The sequence below is a fragment of the Bos indicus x Bos taurus genome, chromosome 13 (genome assembly GCF_003369695.1).
Source record: "Bos indicus x Bos taurus breed Angus x Brahman F1 hybrid chromosome 13, Bos_hybrid_MaternalHap_v2.0, whole genome shotgun sequence".
Classification (NCBI taxonomy): domain Eukaryota; kingdom Metazoa; phylum Chordata; class Mammalia; order Artiodactyla; family Bovidae; genus Bos; species Bos indicus x Bos taurus.
In genome coordinates this window covers 76891825-76914207 of record NC_040088.1, presented here as the reverse complement: position 1 = coordinate 76914207, position 22383 = coordinate 76891825, and the positions used below count along the sequence as shown (strand labels likewise).

The 22383-nt window shown below is 43.2% G+C and overlaps 1 protein-coding gene across 1 annotated transcript in view; it reads left to right on the top strand.

The window, feature by feature from the left end:
* The window catches only part of SPTLC3 (serine palmitoyltransferase long chain base subunit 3), a 149967-nt gene that overhangs the window by 69923 nt on the left and 57661 nt on the right, over window positions 1-22383 (top strand). Inside the window, exons 5-6 of the mRNA XM_027560294.1 lie at window positions 6095-6219; window positions 8970-9063. Of these exons, the coding sequence (XP_027416095.1) occupies window positions 6095-6219; window positions 8970-9063 (219 nt within the window). The remainder of the gene's footprint in view (window positions 1-6094; window positions 6220-8969; window positions 9064-22383) is intronic.

The window sequence follows — 22383 nt, the reverse complement described above, 5'->3', positions numbered from 1 at the left end:
CAGGAGACTTGGGTTCGATCCCTGGGTCAGGAAGAACCCCTGGAGAAGGCAATGACAACACACTCCAGTATTCTCGCCTGGGAAATCCCATGGACGGAGGAACCTGATTGGCTACAGTCCATGGGGTCACAAACAGTCAGGCACGATTGAGTATGCACACTCACGGTATCAGTTAGGACTATAGCTCTGCTTTCTTGGGATTCAAAAACTGCCCATATTTACATATCAGCAACAAAAGGTTGACTACTATTCTAGAATTCCTAACGCGCTCAGATCAGTAACTGCCACTTGACAGGACTCAAACATCTTCATTCAACCAGGACATGGCTCGAACATCGGTAGAAGCAAGCGAGTTAAGTTTCTAGTGCCCATTTTGTTTCCTCAAGGTCCTCCTACATTTTTATTTCCTTTTTTCAGTTTTAATATTTTTATTGAAGTATAGTTGATTTACAACACTGTGTTAATCCCTACACTTTCATTTCTTGAATCCAAAGAACAGGAGCAGGAAAGCAGCCGTCCATTAATTTTTCTTAAAATCCCCACCCCATCCCAGACTAGCCTAGTCTAACTTTGAAAGTCTTGGCTTCCTAGAGTAGAAAATGTCCAGCCATCCTGGAAATCTCTCAAATCTGTTGATGAAACTTGAGCGATGGACACTAATCAGAGAAACTCCATGATCATGGGAGTTGGGAGTGGGGACTATTCTACAAATTGAGGAAAGTACAGCCCTGGATGCAAAACCGCTAATAACTTGTAACCCACCTATGAGACATCCGGTCACAGAAACTGATAGATGTGAGAATGTACTAACCACCCAAACACTGGAAATTTATAAGACTGGTTTCTAAGGACTTAATATGGTCACCTGCATTTCCTCCCTTCTTCTTCCCTTTGAGTCAAGCTAATGAAAGAGACCTGGTAGAGGGCAATTTCTCGGGCTGTTCGTAGGCACATCCACTTCCATATTACCTTAAGGACTTTTCATGATGCAACTGTTACAGACAAGCCCCTAAAACATCAGATTTGGGGAAGACGTAAGTGGAGGAAGACAGCACAGTGACTCACCATGAAAATCTACTGATACACTTCTGGGTGATGGGGCCAGGACACTGTTGTCCCCTGATCTCTGGGCAGGAAAGGCTCATGGAGAAGGTTACCCAGCTGAAAAAGTTTGGGAACCCACCATCCTCGCTGGAGGCCTTCCTCAGGCGTCAGTGTTCCCAGACTGATGCTCCCTGCCTGGTGGCCTGGTGGCCCTGGCATCACAAGGCTTCTTGACATTTTTCCCTGTGCCATTCCCTCCTCTAGCCTCAGTCTTGGCTTCTTTTTCCTCAAAAGGCAGCATGCAACTCAGCAAGCACCTGTTATGTGTCAGTACTGCCATAGGCACCATGGTTGCCAAGACAGACGTCCCACACCCAGTATCTGTGCTCCAAGGGCACTTCCTATAATAAGGCAGCCCCATGAACATCCCCAGTGAAACTTACTAAGTGCTACAATCATTCTGTGATGAGGCTCATGCAATCGCAGGGGAGAAGATGACCAAGTTTGCCTAGGGAAGCTGAGATGGCATCCGAGAAAAGATGTTGTGTTAGGTGGGTCTCAAAGAATGACTCAGAGCTGCAGAAACTCATTCTAGGTGGAGGAAAGAGCACTCCTAAGGTCAAGGATGCCTAAAACAGCACTTCTCCCAATCCCTCCAGCGAAGAGAGATTGCCAGAGGCCATCCGGATGTTTAGTGGGAGAGCTGCCATCAAGACCAGTTCCCTCATGGCTACGCTGGTGGTCCTCTCACCACCCTTTAGGATACAGTCTCTGCGAGGTAAAAACAAGTCTGACAAATGTGCCCACATTTTATCTTTAAATTTCAGTTTCTTTTCTTCACACTATGTTATATCTTGAATAATAAAGTTTTCAATTACAATTTAAATTTCTAACTATTCACCACCTCCAAATCTTGAGTGAAATTGACTCTGCTAGAATGTTTGTTTTCTAAACAATGTTTTCAGACAGTTTGGAGGATAAATGAATTCAGATTTGAGAAAAAGACTACCAGCTAGCTATTGTGACCTCTCAGGAAGAGCAAAGATGGGTCATCAGATATTCTTTTTTATGTTAAATGCAAAATAAAATTTTCAGCTCACCATACAATGCTTTCTCAAGTTTAACACTTCATCAATTTAGTTCAATAAGCAGGCTGACTTATCAATTTAGATAAAATTCTGATATCACACTCTGTATAGTCAAATGTGTTAATAGAAGCATGATTATAATAGTCCTGAATATGCTAACAATATTTCTCTAACTTAAATCTAAGTTAAGTCTGCTCCTATGTTCTATGAATATAAATTACAGCATTTCTCAGTTTGTACATTTTTTATTCTGTTAAGTGTATTACTTAGAGAAACAAAAATAAAATGCAAGACATGTGTAATTTAAATTTTTTTAGTAGCTGTCTTTTGAAAAGTTTAAAAAAAATCAGGCAAACTTAATTTTATAATACATTTTATTTGACTCAATATATCCCAAATATTACCATTTAAAAATGTAATCAATAAGTAAAATATTAATAAACTATACTATACTGTTTTTATTGTCTTTGTACTATCTTCAAAAAATAGTGGATATTACACCCTTCCATGTGAGCTCAGTTGCTTCAGTCATGTCTGACTCTTTGCAACCCCATAGACTGTACCCAGCCAGGATCCTCTGTCCATGAGGATCCTCCAAATAAGAATACTGGAGTGGGTTGCCATTTCCTTCTCCAGGGGATCTTCCCAACCCAGGAATCGAACTTGCATCTCTTATGCCTTCAGCATTAGCAGGCAGATTCTTTTACCCTTCCAGCACCTGTCAATCCAGACATTAAATTTTCATTGGTTAAAGTGAAATAAATGTAAAATAATCTGACTAAAACAGTAAAATTGTGTTTAGTAGAGAATATTTTCCAGAGCTTCAGTTTTAACCTTTAAATTAACTAAAATTTTAAAAAATGTAACACTCAGCTCTGCCATCGCACTAGCCATGTGTAGTTGATGGCTACAATACTGGACAGCATAGATGCAGAACTTAGTGCGAGGGCAAGCATAAGACTATGGGAGCCTTGACGCTCTCCGTGAGGCCTGAGGGACTGTACGTAACATGGGGAGAGGGGAGTGCTAGAATCTCCATACTCTCCTCCATAGTGGCTGTATCCACGTCTATTCCCACCAACAGTGTAGGAGGCTTCCCTCCTCTCCACACCCTCTCCAGCATTTCCTGTTTGTAGATTTTTGGTGGTGGTTGATTCTGGGGTGTGGGGCTTCGCACGTGGCATTAGTGGTAAAGAACTCACCTGCCAATGCACAAGACAGAACAGGTGCGGGTTCATCTTTGGTTTGGGAAGATCCCCTGAAGAAGAGTGTGGCAACCCACTCCAATGTTCTTGCCTGGAGAACCCCGTGGACAGAGCAGCCTGGTGGGCTACAGTCCATGGGGTCACAAAGAGTCAGACATGACTGAAGCGACTTAGCACGCGCACACACACACACACACACACGCACGCACATTCTGGGGTGTGAGGTGGCACCTTACTGTAGTTTTTTTACAGAATTGTATCTACTTATCTATTTTTGGCTGTGCTGGGTCTTGGTTGCTCTGCAGACTGCTCTCTAGTTGTGGTGCGTGGCCTTTTCATTGTGGTGGTTCCTCGTTGCAGAACACAGGCTCTAGGGTGCTTGGCCTCAGTAGCCGAAGCACATGGGCTCGGGAGTTTTGCCTACTGGGCTCCAGAGAACAGATTCAATAGTTGTGGCACATAGGTTCAATTGCTCCACAGCATGTGGGATCTTCCCAAATCAGGGATCAAATCCGTGTCTCCTTCGTTGGCAGCGGGATCCCTTACCACTGAGCCACCACTGAGCTACAATGCAGGAAGCCCTCATTGCAGGTTTGATTTGCATTTCTCTGATAGTGATGTTGAGCATCTTTTCATGTACCTCTTGGCCATCTGTATGCATATATAGGGAATCTAGAAAAAATAGTACAGGTGAACCTATTTGCAAAGCAAAAATAGACATAGACAGAACAAAAGTATGGACACCAAGAGGGGAAGGGAGGGAGCAATAATTTGAGAGATTCAGATTGACATATATTCACTACTCTGTATAAAATATATAACTAATGAGAACCTATTGTAGAGAGAAGGGGGAAAAATAGTAAAAAAGAAATAATAATAAAAAAAGAAGTGGTCAGAGAGTAAGCTTTTAAAGGTGGTAGAGTCGTAAAAATGTGAACTTTGGAGTTAGACTTAACTGTCTCTGTTGATGTTTATCTGTTACCGCTTCCCACTTCAGTTTTCTTATCTGTAAAGTAATAATACCTGCATTATTGGGCCCTTAAAATTAAATGAGATAACTTAAATAGTGGGCTTTGAAATCTAGCACATTCCAAAGGTTCAATAAATTATAGCTTGATTGCATGTATGAAAGTCATGAATTCTGCATTAAGAGTGGGGAATCTCTGAGGGAGTTAGAATTTAATTATTCGTGGGGTGTAGGGTGGGAGGAAAGAGGAATTGTGGCATTTTTTATAAATTTTATTACATGATAAAACACATATATAGAGAAAATTGCTCCAATCATAAGTATAAAGTTCAGTGGATTGTCACAAAAAAAACATACCCACATAACTCGCACCAGGATCTAGAAACAAAACGTCTCAGTTCAGTTCAGTTCAGTTGCTCAGTCATGTCCGACTCTTTGCGACCCCATGAATCGCAGCACACCAGGCCTCCCTGTCCATCACCAACTCCCAGAGTTCACTCAGACTCATGTCCATCAAGTCAGTGACGCCATCCAGCCATCTCATCCTCTGTCGTCCCCGTCTCCTTCCCCCAATCCCTCCCAGCATCAGAGTCTTTTCCAATGAGTCAGCTCTTCGCATGAGGTGGCCAAAGTACTGGAGTTTCAGCTTTAGCATCAGTCCTTCCAAAGAAATCCCAGGGCTGATCTCCTTCAGAATGGACTGGTTGGATCTCCTTGTAGTCCAAGGGACTCTCAAGAGTCTTCTCCAACACCACAGTTCAGAAGCATCAATTCTTTGGTGCACAACTTTCTTCATAGTCCAACTCTCACATCCATACATGACCACTGGAAAAACCATAGCCTTGACTAGACGGACCTTTGTTGGCAAAGTAATATCTCTGCTTTTGAATATGCTATCTAGGTTGGTCATAACTTTTCTTCCAAGGAGTAAATGTCTTTTAATTTCATGGCTGAAGTCACCATCTGCAGTGATTTTGGAGCCCAAAAAAATAAAGTCTGACACCTTCCACTGTTTCCCCATCTATTTCCCATGAAGTGATGGGACTGGATGCCATGATCTTCGTTTTCTGAATGTTGAGTTTTCAGCCAACTTTTTCACTCTCCTCTTTCACCTTCATCAAGAGGCTTTTTAGTTCCTCTTCACTTTCTGCATCTCAAAGCGCTTTGCATGCTTCCAAGAAAAGTACCCACTTTTCTGACTTTTAGAACTTCTTTGGTGGCTCAGTGGTAAAGAATCCACCTGCCAGGGCAGAGGTGGAGTTTCATCCCTGGGTTGGGAGGATCCCCTGGAGAAGGAAGTGGTAACCTACTCTAGTTTTCTTGCCTGGGAAATCCCATGGACAGCCTGGCGGGCTGTGGTCCAAGGAGTTAGACATGACTTAGCAACTAAACAACAACAGCAAATACCTGACTCCTAACACTGGTACTATCGGTTGCTTCTGTCTGTTTGTAAACTATAAATGGATTCATACAATATGCGTGTATACATATCTGACTTTTTTCACTCAACCACATATTTGTGATGTTTTCCATGTTGTTGCATGGAACATTAGTTTGTTTTTTCTCATCGCTGTGCTGAATTCTACTATATAATACCCCCCACAGTGTATTGATCCATTCTACAGTGTATGAGTATTTGAATTGCTTCTATAATGGGTCTACAGCCAACAGACCTGCTATGAGCACTCTTATATGTGTCTTTTGGTGATGGGTAAGCACTGGAATTTGAGTCTTCAGTCTTCAACTTGTTGAGAACAGAAGACTCACCCACCCTATTATTTCATGTGCAGGAACCTTGGATAAGCATAAAGAGCTGGAGGATCTTGTGGCTAAGTTCCTGAACGTGGAAGCTGCTATGGTATTTGGGATGGGATTTGCAACAAACTCAATGAATATCCCTGCACTCGTTGGAAAGGTGAGTCTTTGTTAACATAATTGTCTTCTGCTGTGTTATTCCTGAGACAATCTGAGTAGACCCTCTGTTAGACATATAGCTGAGAAGTTTCTTTTCTTAGGATTGGATGTTCAGCTTTTTGAATATATGTACTATTACCAACCAGGGTCCTTTCCTAATCAATAGAAATTGATGAGACCAGACAAGAGATTAAGACAAGGCTTTAAGGGGGCCCCAGGAGCAAAAATAAGTAAGAGGTTCCCTTACTTGCTCACTCCCTGAAGGGGGACGATCTGGTTTCTTACATGAGGTGAGGATAGAGGTGGGTCCAGAGGTCAGGCTGAAGGGATGGCTTAGGTGGTCTGCCCACTGCTGTGGTGATGTTGTGTGCAGGGACCATGTGCAGTACCCTGTTTTTGCTCCCAACACCCTGCTTCTTCTGCTGGCTCTTCAGAAGTGGCAGTTGGGTTTTATATTTCATTGTCCATAATTTGCAGTGTATGCATACAGCTATTTTTAGTCCCACAAAAATAACTTCTTTGTACTTTGTTGCTCAAGAACACAGAGAGGTTCGTCTAGGTGCAAGCTCTGCGGCACAGGGTCCCAGGTCCAGATCCCAGCCTGTGTCAGTGCCAGCTGAGTCCAACAAAGTTCTTGGTCATGATATTCCAGTTATAGAATCTCAGCCCTAGATGTGAGTCAAAATTCCTCTTCCGTGACAGTTTAGCAAGTTCAATTAAATTTCTAAGCTCCTGAGTCATCATGTTTAGTGTAGCAAATGATTGTTAAACATTTATTTTGACAAAACAGTTTGCTTGTGTAATTCACTTTTTTGTTCATTCAGTAAGTCACTTATTGAGAATCTTCTGTGTCCTCCAATGAGGCAAGATGTAGGGCATACAAAGATGTATAAGACCTTTGTCCTGTAAATTCAGGTAGTTTACAGTCTAATGGGGTATAGCGTCCAACTCTATGCAATCGTATGAACCATAGCCCGCCATGCTCCTCTGTCCATGGGATTCTCCAAGCAAGAATACTGGAGTGGGTTGCCATGCCCTCCTCCAGGGGATCTTCCCACTCCAGGGATCAAACCCACATCTCTTAAGTCTCCTGCATTGGCAGGTGGGTTATTTACTACTAGTACCACCTTAGAATGAATATTACAGAAAAGGTGTGCCCATAAATGGGAAGGGACAAAATAATTCTTTCAAGAAAGGCTGAGGTACCTATGCAAAGAAGGTGACATAAGAACAGAATCTGGTACTTATCTGTTTAGATAAGTAAGTAATATCCTTAAGAGAAGGAAATGGAAGTATCATGTATAAAGCACTGAAGTTTAAAAGAATTAGAACAGAAGAGAATGGTTGAAGAAGAAATCAGAATGAAGACAGGTACCAAATTGTAAAGAACTTTGCAGCATAAATGGTGGTAGAGTTTTGGAAATTCTTCTGGAGAAAAATGGAGAATTGGTTGCCTCATTTTCAGTAAGCAAGTGCCGTAATCAGATTTCTGTTTTTAAAATCTGACTCATGGCAACTAATACAATGCAATATATAATCTTTGATTGGATTCTGCACTGAAAAAACAAAAAAGAAGGAAATGAAACTTCTACAAAAGACATCAAGACATTTTTAGGACCGTTGGCAAAGTCTGATATATTAAGTGATGACTCCTTGTGACCCCATGGACTGTAGCCCATAGGATCCTCTGTCCATGAAATTCTCCAGGCAAGAATACTTGCCTTTCCTTCTCCAAGAGATCTTCCCAACCCAGTAATCCAACCCCCATCTCCTGCACTGCAGGCAGATTCTTTACCATCTGAGCCACCAGGGAAGCCCATTTTAAGTGATAGCATTGTATTAATGTTTAATTATGATGACTGCATCATGATCATGTAGGAGAATGTCCTTTTTCCTAGTGGATACATGCTAAAGAATTTGAGTGAGATATGATGATTTACAACTCTCATATGTTCACCAAAAAATTATAAATACACAATGTCTGGAGTATGGAGATGTGAGAATTTTGCTCCCTTTGAAATTTCTAAAATATAAGGAAGAACTCAAAGATTCTGGCTGGCCACAAAGAAAAAGTGCTTTCTTTCTTTCTTTTTTTTTTTTTTTTGCATGTCCCTGCATTTAAAATATGGTTGGGCAATTTCATAATTTAGAAATCTTTAAATTAATAAAGAAAAATAGTTTATAAACATAAATTGATAAGCAGTAAATTAGACTGACCTTCTCTCCTTGCCTCAGACCGAATTGCATCCATACTTTTCCAGATGCAGTTTTAACTGTAAAGCAGTGGTGCTTCTGTCTACATGGATGTTGCTATACTGTGGAATGGGAGTCATAAAAGAAGAGCTTGAAATGTCTTGCAGGGAAAAAAAAAATGAACTAACAACTCTGCCTTCTAGTCTCAGTGCTTCAAAACCATTTCAAATAATCCAGCAGGAACTGGAAAATCCCGGAAAATCCATGCCCCACCCAAAAGTATATTCATTTTCCTGCCAACCATCAATCCTGTAGCATATAAATAATTCAAAAAGATGTTATTCCCTTAAGAGGATCCCCATCTCCATCAGCTAATTGCTCTTGAGGATCTTATCCATGCAAACATATAAACACCTGTTTAAACTCTCGGCCTTTTAAAATTAAAGAGGGCTGTGGGAATCCATGTTACAGGTCTTGAATTGAGCTCCTATTCCCGCGTGCCTCTTCCCCTTGACTTTATTTATTGGCCTGTGTTCCGTGTGCTTGTTTTCTACACAGGGATGCCTCATTTTAAGCGACGAGTTAAACCACGCATCCCTAGTGCTGGGGGCCCGACTCTCAGGCGCGACCATAAGGATCTTCAAACACAACAGTGAGTATCAGTGATTTTATCCAAGAGGTACCACTTGCTCCTAGACAAAAGCAAAGATTATTGATGCAGCTTTGTCCTTGCTCTTCACACTGGGAGCTTAGCTAATGAAACACGGTTATGTTTATATTCACAACTGGCTTGTTAACCTCCGGTGACCTGGAGCAAATGGTTGAACTGCATTAAGCACCCAGATTGCTAAGTGTAATCCAAACATATTCGTGTCACTGTCATTAATGGTCTTACAAAGCGGCTGCCGAAGCTATGGCAGAGCTCTTAGAGTGCGTACAATTATCAGAAGTGTAAAATTGCCTCCTTTTTTGGAACTGCCTTGGGGAAGTTTGGAGACTTAAGTTGTTATTTTTTTTTAGTTTAGTTTTTTAATCAGTATAGCTGATTTATAATGTTATATAAATTTATCATTTCTATTGTTAATTTCTGCTGTACAGCAAAGTAACTCAGAAATGGCTCGGTGGTAAAGAATACTCCTGCCAATGCAGGAGACACAGGAGACTTGGGTTCGATCCCTGGGTTGGGAAGATCCCCTGGAGGAGGAACTGGCAACCACTTCAGTAGTCCTGCTTGGAAAATCCCATGGACAGAGGAGCCTGGTGAGCTGCAGTCCATTGGGGTTGCAAAGAATCACACATGACTGAGCATCCATGCAATCTTGCATAAGGTTTACCTCAGGGTACTGAGTATAGTCCTACACAGTAGGACCTTGCCATTTATCCATTCTCTGTGTAACAGTTTGCATCTACTGAAGTTCCAGCTCTCCCTCCCCATCCACCCTCTGTGAGTCTCTCCCTGTTTCATAGACAGGTTCATCTGCATCATATTTTCCTTTATTTTTACTGAGTATTGTCGATTCACAATGTTGTGCCAATCTGCTATACAGCAACATGACTCAGTTATGCACAGGTATACATTTTTAATATTCTTTTCCATTATGGTTTATCACTGCCTGCTAAGTCACTTCAGTCGTGTCCGATTCTGTGCGACCCCAGAGACGGCAGCCCACCAGGCTCCCCCGTCCCTGGGATTCTCCAGGCAAGAACACTGGAGTGGGTTGCCATTTCCTTCTCCAATGCATGAAAGTGAAAAGTGAAAGTGAAGTCGCTCAGTCGTGTCCGACCCTCAGTGACCCCATGGACTGCAGCCCACCAGGCTCCTCCATCCGTGGGATTTTCCAGGCAAGAGTACTGGAGTGGGGTGCCATTGCCTTCTCCAATGGTTTATCACAGGATATTGAATATAGTTCCTTGTGCTATACAGTAGGATCTTGTTGTTTATCCATTCTAAATGTAATAGTCTTCCTTGGACAGTCCATAAAGATGAAGATGATGAGTAGATAGGGTGATAAAACAGATGGGATGTGTTAATAGCAACCACAAGTATGCTATACGGCACGTGCTGCGCTGCGCTTAGTTACTTGCTGTGTCCAGCTCTCTGCAACCCCATCAACTGTAGCCTGCCAGGCTCCTCTGTCCATGGGATTCTCAGGCAAGAAACTAGAGTGGGTTGCCATGCCCTCCTCCAGGGATCTTCTCAACCCAGGGATTGAACCCAGGTCTCCAGCATTGCAGGCAGATTTTTTACCATATGAGCCACCAGGGAAGCCCAAGAATATTGGAGTGGGTAGCCTATCCCTTTCCCAGGGGATCTTCCTGACCAAGTAATCAAACCAGGGTCTCCTGCCTTGCAGGCAGATTCTCTACCAGCTAGCTACCAGGAAAGCCCAGTATATAGCATACATAAATTTACAACCATTGATTTTTTTTTTTTCCTAAGTATAGGCTTTGACCCAAACATTTGTCTTCTTGTTTTATAGCCTACTATAACGTGGTCCTAGGCAAATTACTTAACCTTCCTAGATTGTTATTTACTAATTCCAAAAATAACCTCTATTATGATGCCTGATTCATGGTATGGAACTAATCTGTATTATGATGCCTGATTCACAGTATGTTGGAAAAGAAATATAAAATGCCTGGTAATAGAAGCTACTGAATTGTTTGTACCTGCTGTGTTATTAGATGAATCTAAGTAAAAGGTACTTGGATGTTCTTTGTAATATTCTTATTCTTGCAAATATTTTGCTAAGTTTGAAATTATCTTCAAACAAAATTGTAATTTCTTAGTCCTTTGCCAAAATTACAATGGAAGAATTTCAATTTATCTTCAAATTTTACAAAGCTCTTAAAACATCCAGTAACTTATTCTTCATGCTCTCTCTTTGGGCCCAAGAAAATAGATAACAGTTCTCATTTATATCTTTTAATAAATGCTTACTGTGGCTATTTTATATAAGCAACTAGCATTTACTGAGAATTTACACTGCACCAGATGCTGAGTTGATGATCTTTCCTTACGTACTTATTTAACCCTGTGGACAGCCCCATGAGGGTAGTACTAGTTTACAGATGAGTAAATTCAGGCTCCACAACAGGTTGCTTAATACTTGTCTAAGATCAGTGCTGCTCTCAATATGCCAGCAAATTTGGAAAACTCAGCAGTGGCCATAGGACTGGAAAAGGTCAGTTTTCATTCCAATCCCAAAGAAAGGCAATGACAAAGAATGTTCAAACTACCACACAATTGCACTCATCTCACACGCTAGCAAAGTAATGCTCAGAATTCTCCAAGCCAGGCTTCAACAGTACGTGAACTGTGAACTTCCAGATGTTCAAGCTGGATTTAGAAAAGGCAGAGGAACCAGAGACCAAATTGCCAACATCCATTGGATCATCAAAAAAGCAGGAGATTTCCAGATAAACATCTACTTTTGCTTTATTGACTATGCCAAAGCCTTTGACTGTGTGGATCACAACAAACTGTGGAAAATTCTTAAAGAGATGGGAATACCAGACCACCTGACCTGCCTCCTGAGAAATCTGTATGCAGATCAAGAAGCAAGTTAGAACTGGACATGGAACAGCAGACTGGTTCCAAATCAGGAAAGGAGCATGTCAAAGTTATATTGCAGAGTACATCATGAGAAATGCTGGGCTGGTTGAAGAACAAGCTGGAATAAGATTGCCAGGACAAATATCAATAACCTCAGACACACAGATGATACCATCCTTATGGCAGAAAGCAAAGAACTAAAGAGCCTTTTAATGAAAGTGAAAGAGAAGAGTGAAAAAGTTGGCTTAAAATTCAACATTCAGAAAACTAAGATCATGGTATCCAGTCCCATTACGTCATGGCAAATAGATGGGGAAACAATGGAAACAGTGACAGACTTTATTTTGGGGGGCTCCAAAATCACTGCAGATGGTAACTGCACCCATGAAATTAAAAGACATTTTTCCTTGAAGAAAAGTTATGATCAATCTAGACAGCATATTAAAAAGCAGAGACATTACTTTGCCAACCAAGGTCCATCTAGTCAAAGCTATGGTTTTTCCAGTGGTCATGTATCGATGTGAGAGTTGGACTATAAAGAAAGCTGAGCGCCATAGAATTGATGCTTTTGAACTGTGGTGTTGGAGAAGACGCTTGAGAGTCCCTTGGACTGCAAGGAGATTCAACCAGTCCATCCTAAAGGAAATCAGTCCTGAATATTTATTGGAAGGACTGATGATGAAGCTGAAACTCCAATACTTTGACCACCTGATGCAAAGAACTGGCTCATTTGAAAAGACCCTGATGCTGGGAAAGATTGAAGGCAGGAGGAAAAGGGGACAACAGAGAATGAGATGGTTGGATGCCACCACTGACTCAATGGACATGAGTTTGAGTAAACTTCAGGAGTTGGTGATGGACAGGGAGGCCTGACATGCTCCAGTCTGTGGGGCTCACAAAGAGATGGACATGACTGAGCAACTAAACTGAACAAGACCCATTTCAGGCCTTTAGCCTCCAGAACTGTAAGATAGCAAATTTGTGCTATTTTAAAGCCATAGATTTGTGCTAATCTCTTACAGTAGAAAACTAATAGACTTTCAGTCTCAGATATACAAATCACTTGTTCTCTCTCACTAATGTGCTCAACCCAACTTTTACCCATAAAGAATTCTCCCTGCTGCTGTATTTACATCAGAACACAACCACCTTTGAGAGCAGGGCTAGTTTCAGTGTCCTTGGAACAACTTCTCATTTGAGATGTTCCAGAAATGAGATGGTATAGGGAGGGAAAAATAATTTAATTAATTCACAATAGGTAAGGCGTCAGTAGCTGCTGGCTGTCTTTATTGCTGGATGAGTTCTTGGATCGCAAAATGTGGGCAATTACTGTTCACCCTCCATTTCTGCGTGTTCCACATCCACTGGATTCAACTATCCACAGACTGGAAATATTTGAGAAAAAAAAACTTTCAGAAAGTTACAAAAAGCAAAACTTTAATTTATCCTGGAATAATCCTAAATACCTCAGTAAACAATGATATTTTAATCCTTAATAGGTACAAGTGCTGACTGGAATAAAGTAGAGATTTTTCAAAGAATCTGCTGAAGATATAAAGTTGCCTCCCTGGGTGTATAAGAGGTGTGCAACCAGGCCAGATAGGAGCTAATAACTTGTGAGATGGAGTTTAAGAATGGCCACCTTCATGACGTATTTAAAGTGATGAAAGAGAAGAATCTACAAACAATAATAGTCTACACAGCAATCTCATTCAGATTGGAGGATAAAAGAAAAGCTTTCCAGGCAAGCAAAAGTTGAGAGAATTCAGCACCACCAAACCAGCTTTAGAACAAATGCTAAGGGAACTTCTCTAGGCAGGAAACATAAGAGAAGGAAAGGACCTACACAAAATAAACCCAAAGCAATTGAGAAAATGGTAATGGGATCATACACGTCAATAATTACCTTAACTGTAAATGGGTTAAATGCACCAACCGAAAGACACAGAATGACCGGGTGGAGGAGAACATGTGCATGCGTGCACTCCCACTTACCACATCACTCCGCCTAACCCCCCAAATTGTGCGTAATTATTTTATACTGCTAGGTTAATCATATTTCCATTATGGCTTGCAATTGTAATTATCTTTTTTTTTTGGTCTGGCTACTGATTGTGAAAACTGATAAACATCTTTTACTGTTGTGATTTTGTAACTATTATTCACTTAATACCACTGTATCATGATTGGTCAACAGAAAATAATAGGATTCTATATCACTAAAACTACTATTTAATAGGAAAAGAAAAAGTCTTCCTCTCTGATCCCTGTCTGATGGGCATGTTCCAAGGCTTTGAGGAAGAAATGGAAGGCTTATTTATCAAAACTGAAGGTGGCTTCAAGAAAAGAGGAAAATGTAGCACTTCACGAGCAAAGAAAAAAAAAAACTATCTTAAAATATCAATAATGTCACACAAATAAAATCAAATGTAGCTGAGACAAATGTAAAATCCTACATTTGGGCTTGAAGAGTCTATTGCAGTATGAGCAAGAACTCGATATTGGTTTGCGTGGGGGAAAAGTATTTTTGTTAACTGGGTGACATGATTGCTGAACAAGAAAAACTGACTGGTGCAATTCTTTACTGGAAAGAGGAAAGAAGTGAACAAATGAATAAAGTCTGACTCATTGGAAAAAAGAATGGCCACCTAAACTGGAACGTTCTTGAACATCAGGATTATGGGGTATCACACAACTGTGTGTTCCACTTTGTTGGACTTGCCTTCACCTGTGTCCTCTGCTTACATTTAAGGGTACTGTCCTGACCTTGGAGGGAGAAGAGGTCCTATTTTTATGTAGATTAATACCAGAGAATACTTGCTTGTTATTTAGAGTAACTATGAATTAATCAGAGTTCTGGGTCCTTGAATTTTTATATTCTGTATGGGAAAAAGATATACCTGGACGTGAGTCTGAGTGAACTCCGGGAGCTGGTGATGGACAGGGAGGCCTGGTGTGCTGCGATTCATAGGGTCGCAAAGAGTCGGACACGACTGAGCAACTGAACTGAACTGAACTGAAGTATAGTTAAGACTATTCAGACCGTCATAAAAATGTTGAATCCTATGTGGCCGGGTTTGACCAGTAACTTTGAGCTATTCATCATTTCCCCGCCTGCCTGCTAAGTCGTCTAGGTGAAGTCCGACTCTGTGCGACCCCGTGGACTGCAGCCCACCAGGCTCCTCTGTCCACGGGATTCTCCAGGCAAGAATCCTGGAGTGGGTTGCCACACCCTCCTCCAAGGGATCTTCCTGACCCAGGGACTGAACCCGCGTTTCCTGTCTCTTGCGTCGGCAGGCGGGTTCTTTCACTACTAGCGCCGCCGGGGAAGCCCCCATCATTTCTCTGCTGCTGCTGCTAAGTCACTTCAGTCGTTCCTGTCCGACTCTGTGCGACCCCAGAGACGGCAGCCCACCAGGCTTCCCCGTCCCTGGGATTCTCCAGGCAAGAACACTGGAGTGGGCCGCCATTTCCTTCTCCAATGCAGGAAAGTGAAAAGTGAAAGGGAAGTCGCTCAGTCGTGTCCGACTCTAGCGACCCCATGGACTGCAGCCTACCAGGCTCCTCCGTCCTTGGGATTTTCCAGGCAAATCCCCCAAATTAGAATGAGGAACTGAAAAGACTAAAAGAAGGAAAGTTCTGAAAGGAAGGCAATATTCTCTAAGGAAAAATAAACAACACTTAAGTCTATTTTTAGCAGAATCTATCACCAAGGATTAGCTCTTCCTCGCAGAGTCAGACACGACTGAAGCGACTTAGCAGCAGCAGCAGATAGCAGATGTGGACAGTTACTGTCAGCCTTCCACTTCTGCTTGCTCCACAGTCATCAGATTCAGCCAACCACAGACTGAAATTATTCAGGAAAACATTTTCCAGAAAGTTAAAAACGCAAAACTTGGACTCCCTGGGGGTTTAGTGATTAGAAATCCGCCTGCCAATGCAGGGGACACAGGTTCAATCCCTGGTCCTGGAAGACCCAACATGCGGAGGAGCAACTAGAGGGTAGCTCCTGCTTGCCACCACTGGAGAAAGTCCATGCACAGCAAAGAAGGCCTGGCAAGGCTAAAAAATAAGTTAGTAAACAAACAAAATTTTTTAAAAAGCAAAACTTTATCACATGCTGGCAACTATTTGTACAGGATTTACATTGTATTAGGTATTATAAAGAAAGCTGAGCACTGAAGAATTGATGCTTTTGAACTGTGATGTTGGAGAAGACTCTTGAGAGTCCCTTGGACTGCAAGGAGGTACAATCAGTCCCTCCTAAAGGAGATCAGTCCTGAATATTCATTGGAAGAACTGATGTTGAAGCTGAAACTCCAATACTTTGGCCACCTGACGCGAAGAGCTGACTCATTTGAAAAGACCCTGATGCTGGGAAAGATTGAGGGCAAGAGGAGAAGGGGGATGGCATCACCGTCTCAATGGACATGAGTCTGAGTAAACTCCAGGAGTTGGTGATGGACAGGGAAGTCTGGCGTGCTGTAGTCCATGGGGTTGCAAAGAGTTGGACCTGACTGAGTGACTGAACTGAACTGAACTGAACTGAGGTATTATAAGTAATCCAGAGATGATTTCAATTATATGGGAGGATGTGCATAGATTATATACAAGCACTATGCCATTTTATATAACTGACTTAAGCATCTGTAGATTTGTGAGTCCACAGAGGTTCCTGGAACCAGTCCTTTGTGGATACCAAGGGACAACCATGTTGAGATCCCAACGATCATTTATTCAACATTCACTGCTGCTAAGCACTGTATTAAGCCTTTTATATAATCAGCCATTTAAATTTAACAAAAATCCAGATTATATTTCTCTTCACTATTCTTACTTATTAAGGGAGAACTAGGCTCAAAGTGACTGAATGACCTGACCAAGGACACACACAACACACGATGAGAGTCAAAATTCAAACCCAAGTCTGTTGCTCCTGTCTTGGTTCATTTTCCGCAGGACCAGACCTGAGACGTGATGTGAAGGCAGGTCCTTTCTTGAGGAAGTGATCCCAGGATGCAGGCAGATGAGCAGGGGATGAAGACAGGGAAGGGAGGCAGCCAGGAAAGAGTGTGCTGTCTACCACTACAGACAACCGGGGAGCAACTCTACCAGGAGGCTCTGGGCACCAGAGTGAGCTGCCTCAGTGTCACCCCACCTGAAGAGTGGGAGCTGCAGGATTTACCCACCAGTTCCCGCTTGTTGGTTGGTTGAGGGCTGTCCTGACTCAGGCTGAGTACACTCCTGCAGCCAGAAAGAAATCTCTTGGACAAAGAATAGCCTGTGTTTGCAGTGAGAGGACCCAGGTGCATGGACATCTCTGGATGATACTCTTCCACTCTCGCTAAGTCCAGCTACTGCCAGACCCCATGGAGGACCCAGAGAGAGACATGGATTCTCATGTGAAAATCAGTCTAGTGTGATGTCTTATCCTGTTAGCAGCCTGTTAACCCAGAAGCTGGAGTCTGGCCTCTGGCACCATGCTAAAAATATCTCCTTGCACCGTCTACTGCGGGTAGCTCCAGGGAAACAGCCAACACTTAGTTTGTATTTGTGACTCATCAGTGCCATAAAACAGACTCTCCAGCCATTTCACAGCACTGGCCAAGGCATCAGCTCCAACCAGGGCCCCACAGGCTTGGTCTCCTTCATGATTCTGGTGCGTTGAGGAAATAGGTCCAAGCACCGTGGGGTACCTGGAGGCCTTTAGTGAATGCGTCCTCTGGGCTGAGTATATCATCACCCTGAGAATTCCAGGACCTCAAATCCTGGGTGAATTTCAACTTTCTGGAAAGGTCAACCTCTGCTTTCAGAGGTCTGTGGAAATCAATCAGAACTGAGTTTTGTTTTTGCTTTTTCTGAACCTGCTCACTTTACTGGTAAATGCATAGGATGTAGATTCTAGGATAATGTTTCCTAGACTTTAATGACGGAGAAGGCAATGGCACCCCACTCCAGTACTCTTGCCTAGAAAATCCCATGGACAGAGGAGCCTGGTAGGCTGCAGTCCATGGGGTCGCTAAGAGTCGGGCATGACTGAGCGACTTTACTTTCACTTTTCACTTTCTTGCATTGGAGAAGGAAATGGCAACCCACTCCAGTGTTCTCGCCTGGAGAATCCCAGGGATGGAGGAGCCTAGTGGGCTGCCCTCTGCCCTCGATGGGGGTCGCACAGAGTCAGAAACCACTGAGGCGACTTAGCAGCAGCAGCAGCAGACTTTAATGTACAAGGAAGCACTGTGTGGCGACTTGTTAAAATGCAGAGTCCAGACTCAGATCTGGGCAGGGGCCTGAGCATCTGCCTTTGCAACAAGCTCCCAGGTGATGCTGCTGTTCCAGGCGCTAGGCCACACCTGGAGCAGAGAGGTGTGCGTAAGCTCCATACTCAAGCGAGTCACAAAGGGCTTCTTGAGCTGGTCTTGAAGAGGAGAAGCAGTCTTTTCAACTAGGAGAGTTGCATGAGGTCAGAGGAATGGGCAGGCCAAGAATTTGGAGTGGTTTGGGGAAAAAAAAAGTTGAGAGGAAGACCCGGGATTCTTTCTAGAGGCATTCACAGGCCACGAGGACGGGGAACAAAGGATGCAGTGTCTGTGGGAACACTCGGGGCCCTGCCTCTTCTGAGGGCTCACGAGTGTCATTTGAGTGGAAGGTCAAACCTATAAACATCACTTAGGTTACTTTACAAGCCACAGCCTTTTAGATCTCCAGGCTCTTGAACTAGATTTTCACTTTAATAAATAAAGCAATTGCCTCTATACCTTTTAACAGTAAGAGTATTGAACCCTTGCTGGAATGAAACTTTCACATGCACGCACTCATTTCAACCTCAGCTACATAACAAGACACCTACCAATTGCCCCTTGCTCCAGATGAAGCAAAAAGGCACGTGGTGGTGAGGTGACTTGTTCAGAGACAGAGCTGGAAAGAGGCAGAGATGAGATGTAAATCAAGGAGGTCTGAGTTCAGAGTTCCCCTTTGAAACACAATGAACTTAGACCTCCTTTCCACTCCATGCCTCCCCCGATGGAAGGGTGATGTACGCAATAGGCTGCGGCTTCCATCTCTTATGCAACTCTCCCGGGTCAGGGCAGCTGGGTCAGGCGGAGGCAGGCAGCACTCACTGGGCACCTTTGGCTGCCCCACGACCTGAAACATAGCATCTAGGTGCTGACTCAGGCTCCCACATTGCTCCCCGAGTCAAGGCTCACCTTCCTGCCCTGATCCCACTCACCCAAGGATCCCACTCAGTTATTCCCACAGGCCCTTGCCTGAGGATCCAAGACCTCCCTGCTGTATCAGGCCCCGAACCTGAGTGCATGGGACACCCTGTCCCTTTATGCAGACTCTGTATGCTCATCTCACGTCCCCAAGGCCAGACAGTTCTGCAATGACCCTCTCCCCTGCCTCCAGCAACCAGCACACCCTCAAACCTCAACCCAACTCCTCTCCTCCCTGCTGCCCTTTGCCCTCTTCCAGGAACCTCACCTTGCTTCTTTGACTTACAAAAGGCCACGTGATACCTGCCCCCATATTTATAGATCCATCCAGAAGACCTGAACCAAAGTATGTAACCAAACTGCTTTGCAAAGGCATCACTTCTCCAGGACATCAGAAATGCCCTCACCGATCTTGCGGAGGAGACTCCATAAATGTGACTTGAGAAGAACATTTGCTTTGCTTGCCAGAAGTGGCCATTATGATCATGTTTCCCCCCAAAGGCTACACAAGGGAGCAGTCCCCCCAAAACCGTCTTATAAGTAAGACTAGGGAACTTCCCTGGAGGTTCAGTGGTTAAGACTTCCCCTTCCAATGCAGGTGGTGCAGGTTCCGTACCTGGTCCGGGAGTTAAGATCCACATGCCCTGTGGATCTTCACCAGAACTTAAAACAGAAGCAATATTGTAACAGATTGAATAAAGACTTTAAAAATGGTCCACACACACACACACAAAGTCTTTTAAAAGAATAATTTATCATCAGTCACAGTTGCTTTAAGTATCTGTTGCTTGATAGTTCACATTTGGGCTCAATATTGGAGGAAGCCACTGAGTGTCTCTGCAGGAACCCAAGGACGTGGGGCGGGGGGTTAGGGGATGGGTGGGCGGAAGAATTAGAAAGAGAAACAAGTAGCATTTCTTCATCATCCAACCATCTTTTCACTTAAGAAGCAGCTATTGAGCTGCTGAGTATCTTTTGTCTGTAGGCATGAAAAGATTTGGGCAAGCATCCCACAGAGCAGGGAGCCAGAGGATGTATCCAAATGCACTGCAGGCAGGTTTCCTGGAGCTCTGGGGGGTGGAGGTGAATTGCCAGCACACTGGGCAGCGTCTGGGAAGCACAGCCTTCCATGCGGCCCCCACTGCGGCCCGGGATGAGCCAGCAGGGCAGGGCAGTGAGGGATGGCTGGGGACAAAGTTCTCCTGTCTCAACAAAAGCTCAGTTGCACAAGAGATGAGGAAAGAGGCGGCCGTGGCAGGAGAAACCATGTCGGCACTGTACAAGGGAGTTAAAAAGAGGCCAGGGACCCAGTTCTAATCTCTAGGAAAAGGCTCTTTGAATTACACCGAACCTGCCTTCTGAGATGATTACGGCTTCTTTGTAATCGTCTTTGACTTGGGCTCTCTTCTCAGTGTCTGTGTAGATCCCAGAAGCTTGCTGATATTATCAGGGCTTTGAATTCAAAAACAGGTGCAGGAGCTGACACAGACAGTCATTGCCACCTAAAGCTGGTTGGAGCTTTGGGCACAAAGATGGGCTCTTCCTGGGATTTACTAATTCCTTAACTGGTGACAAACTAGGGCAGGTTCGAGCCAGAATGTAGCCCCCAGGCTACATCTCATCACCCACCATGCCAGCTCCCTTCTCTCATCCTGTCACAAACCAAAGGAACCTGCCTTGATGAGCCAGATGTGGTGGTGAATAACATCTCAGGCATTGTTGTTACTCAACGTTGTGATGATTGCAAGTCCGCAGTGTGTCATTATGACTTTGTAACAACACGGTACGATAGCACCGTGTGGGTGCACCTGGACAGCGTCAAATGTACTCTTTTAATTTCCCTAACTCAAGTTTTTTTTAATACTCTGACCAGAAACTGATTTGTTTAGTCTGAATCTTTTTTTTTGGCTTTGTTTTGGGTTTTATTGGTTTGACAAACTTCTGACTTTAGTTTGCTTATCTGAAAACAGCCAAAACCTAATTGTTCTTGCCTACTTCTCAGAGGTGTCATAGGGATTAACATAATGTGAGTATAAGTACTTTAATAAGTATTATTATTCAAAAATCCCTTGCAGATGTTAGCACATGATTTGCTGAACAGTAGACTCTCGTAACGCCTGCAGAACATAAGCCATAATCCCCTGAATCCTACAGGTCTGTAACCCACACTGTAGAATTATACAGTAAGAACCTGAGAATCAGAATGTTACCATGTTACCAGATGTTACCATGGGTCCAGAATCCTACAGTGAGTGAGGTCATACCTCTCTGTGTCTAGCCTCAGTGATTCTGTAAAGAGGTTAGCTAGTTTATCCCCCAAGGGGGAAACATGACTGACTGATTCTCCCTTTGCACGAGGATGGTGGGTGGACACCAGGGGTCTTCTCAAGTTCTGCTAAAAACTTCTCCCCAAAGAGCTGTCCATTCATGACAAACACGATGAGTTCCCTGCTGTCTGCAAAATGTGGCAAACACATCGATGGCATTTGCAGGCTGTCTGATATTAGAAGAATGGATGGAAAAGTTTCTTTTCCTTAGCGGTGTTGACTTAAACTCCCAAACTCAGCCTCTAAGATGTATGTGACCTTTTTGACTGCATGCTGCTGCTGCTGCTGCTGCTGCTAAGTTGCTTCAGTCGTGTCCGACTCTGTGCGACCCCATAGATGGCACCCCACTAGGCTCCTCCGTCCCTGGGATTCTCCAGGCAAGAATACTGGAGTGGGTTGCCATTTCCTTCTCCATGAAGAGTATGATAATCTAGACATGTGCAGATTTTTCAAAAGCTTAGAATATCGATTTTTTTTCATTACAAATTGAGTGTGATAAACTTTGATGTTCATCTACAGTGGTGATATCTCCACTAGGAGAGCAGTCATCATTCTATTCTTCTCCAGAAGTTTGCCTCTTTGCAATCTCCCATCTCTTGCCTAGGCAACTAACTACTGGGAGAATATTGATTTTTAAATGACTTATAATTTAGTTCACTTGGGTTTTCTTTTATTACTGGAATCACATTCATCATGTATTATTTCTGTATAAAGACTTGTAAATTCCAAGTCCCAGGAGGAAAAGCCCTTTAAACAGTTCTGCTTAGACTCATCATCTCTTTATTCTCTGAATCATCATCTCTTTATTCTCTGAATCATCATCTCTTTATTCTCTTCCAAGACTAACTGGCCTTCAGCGGCTTACAGGAAAG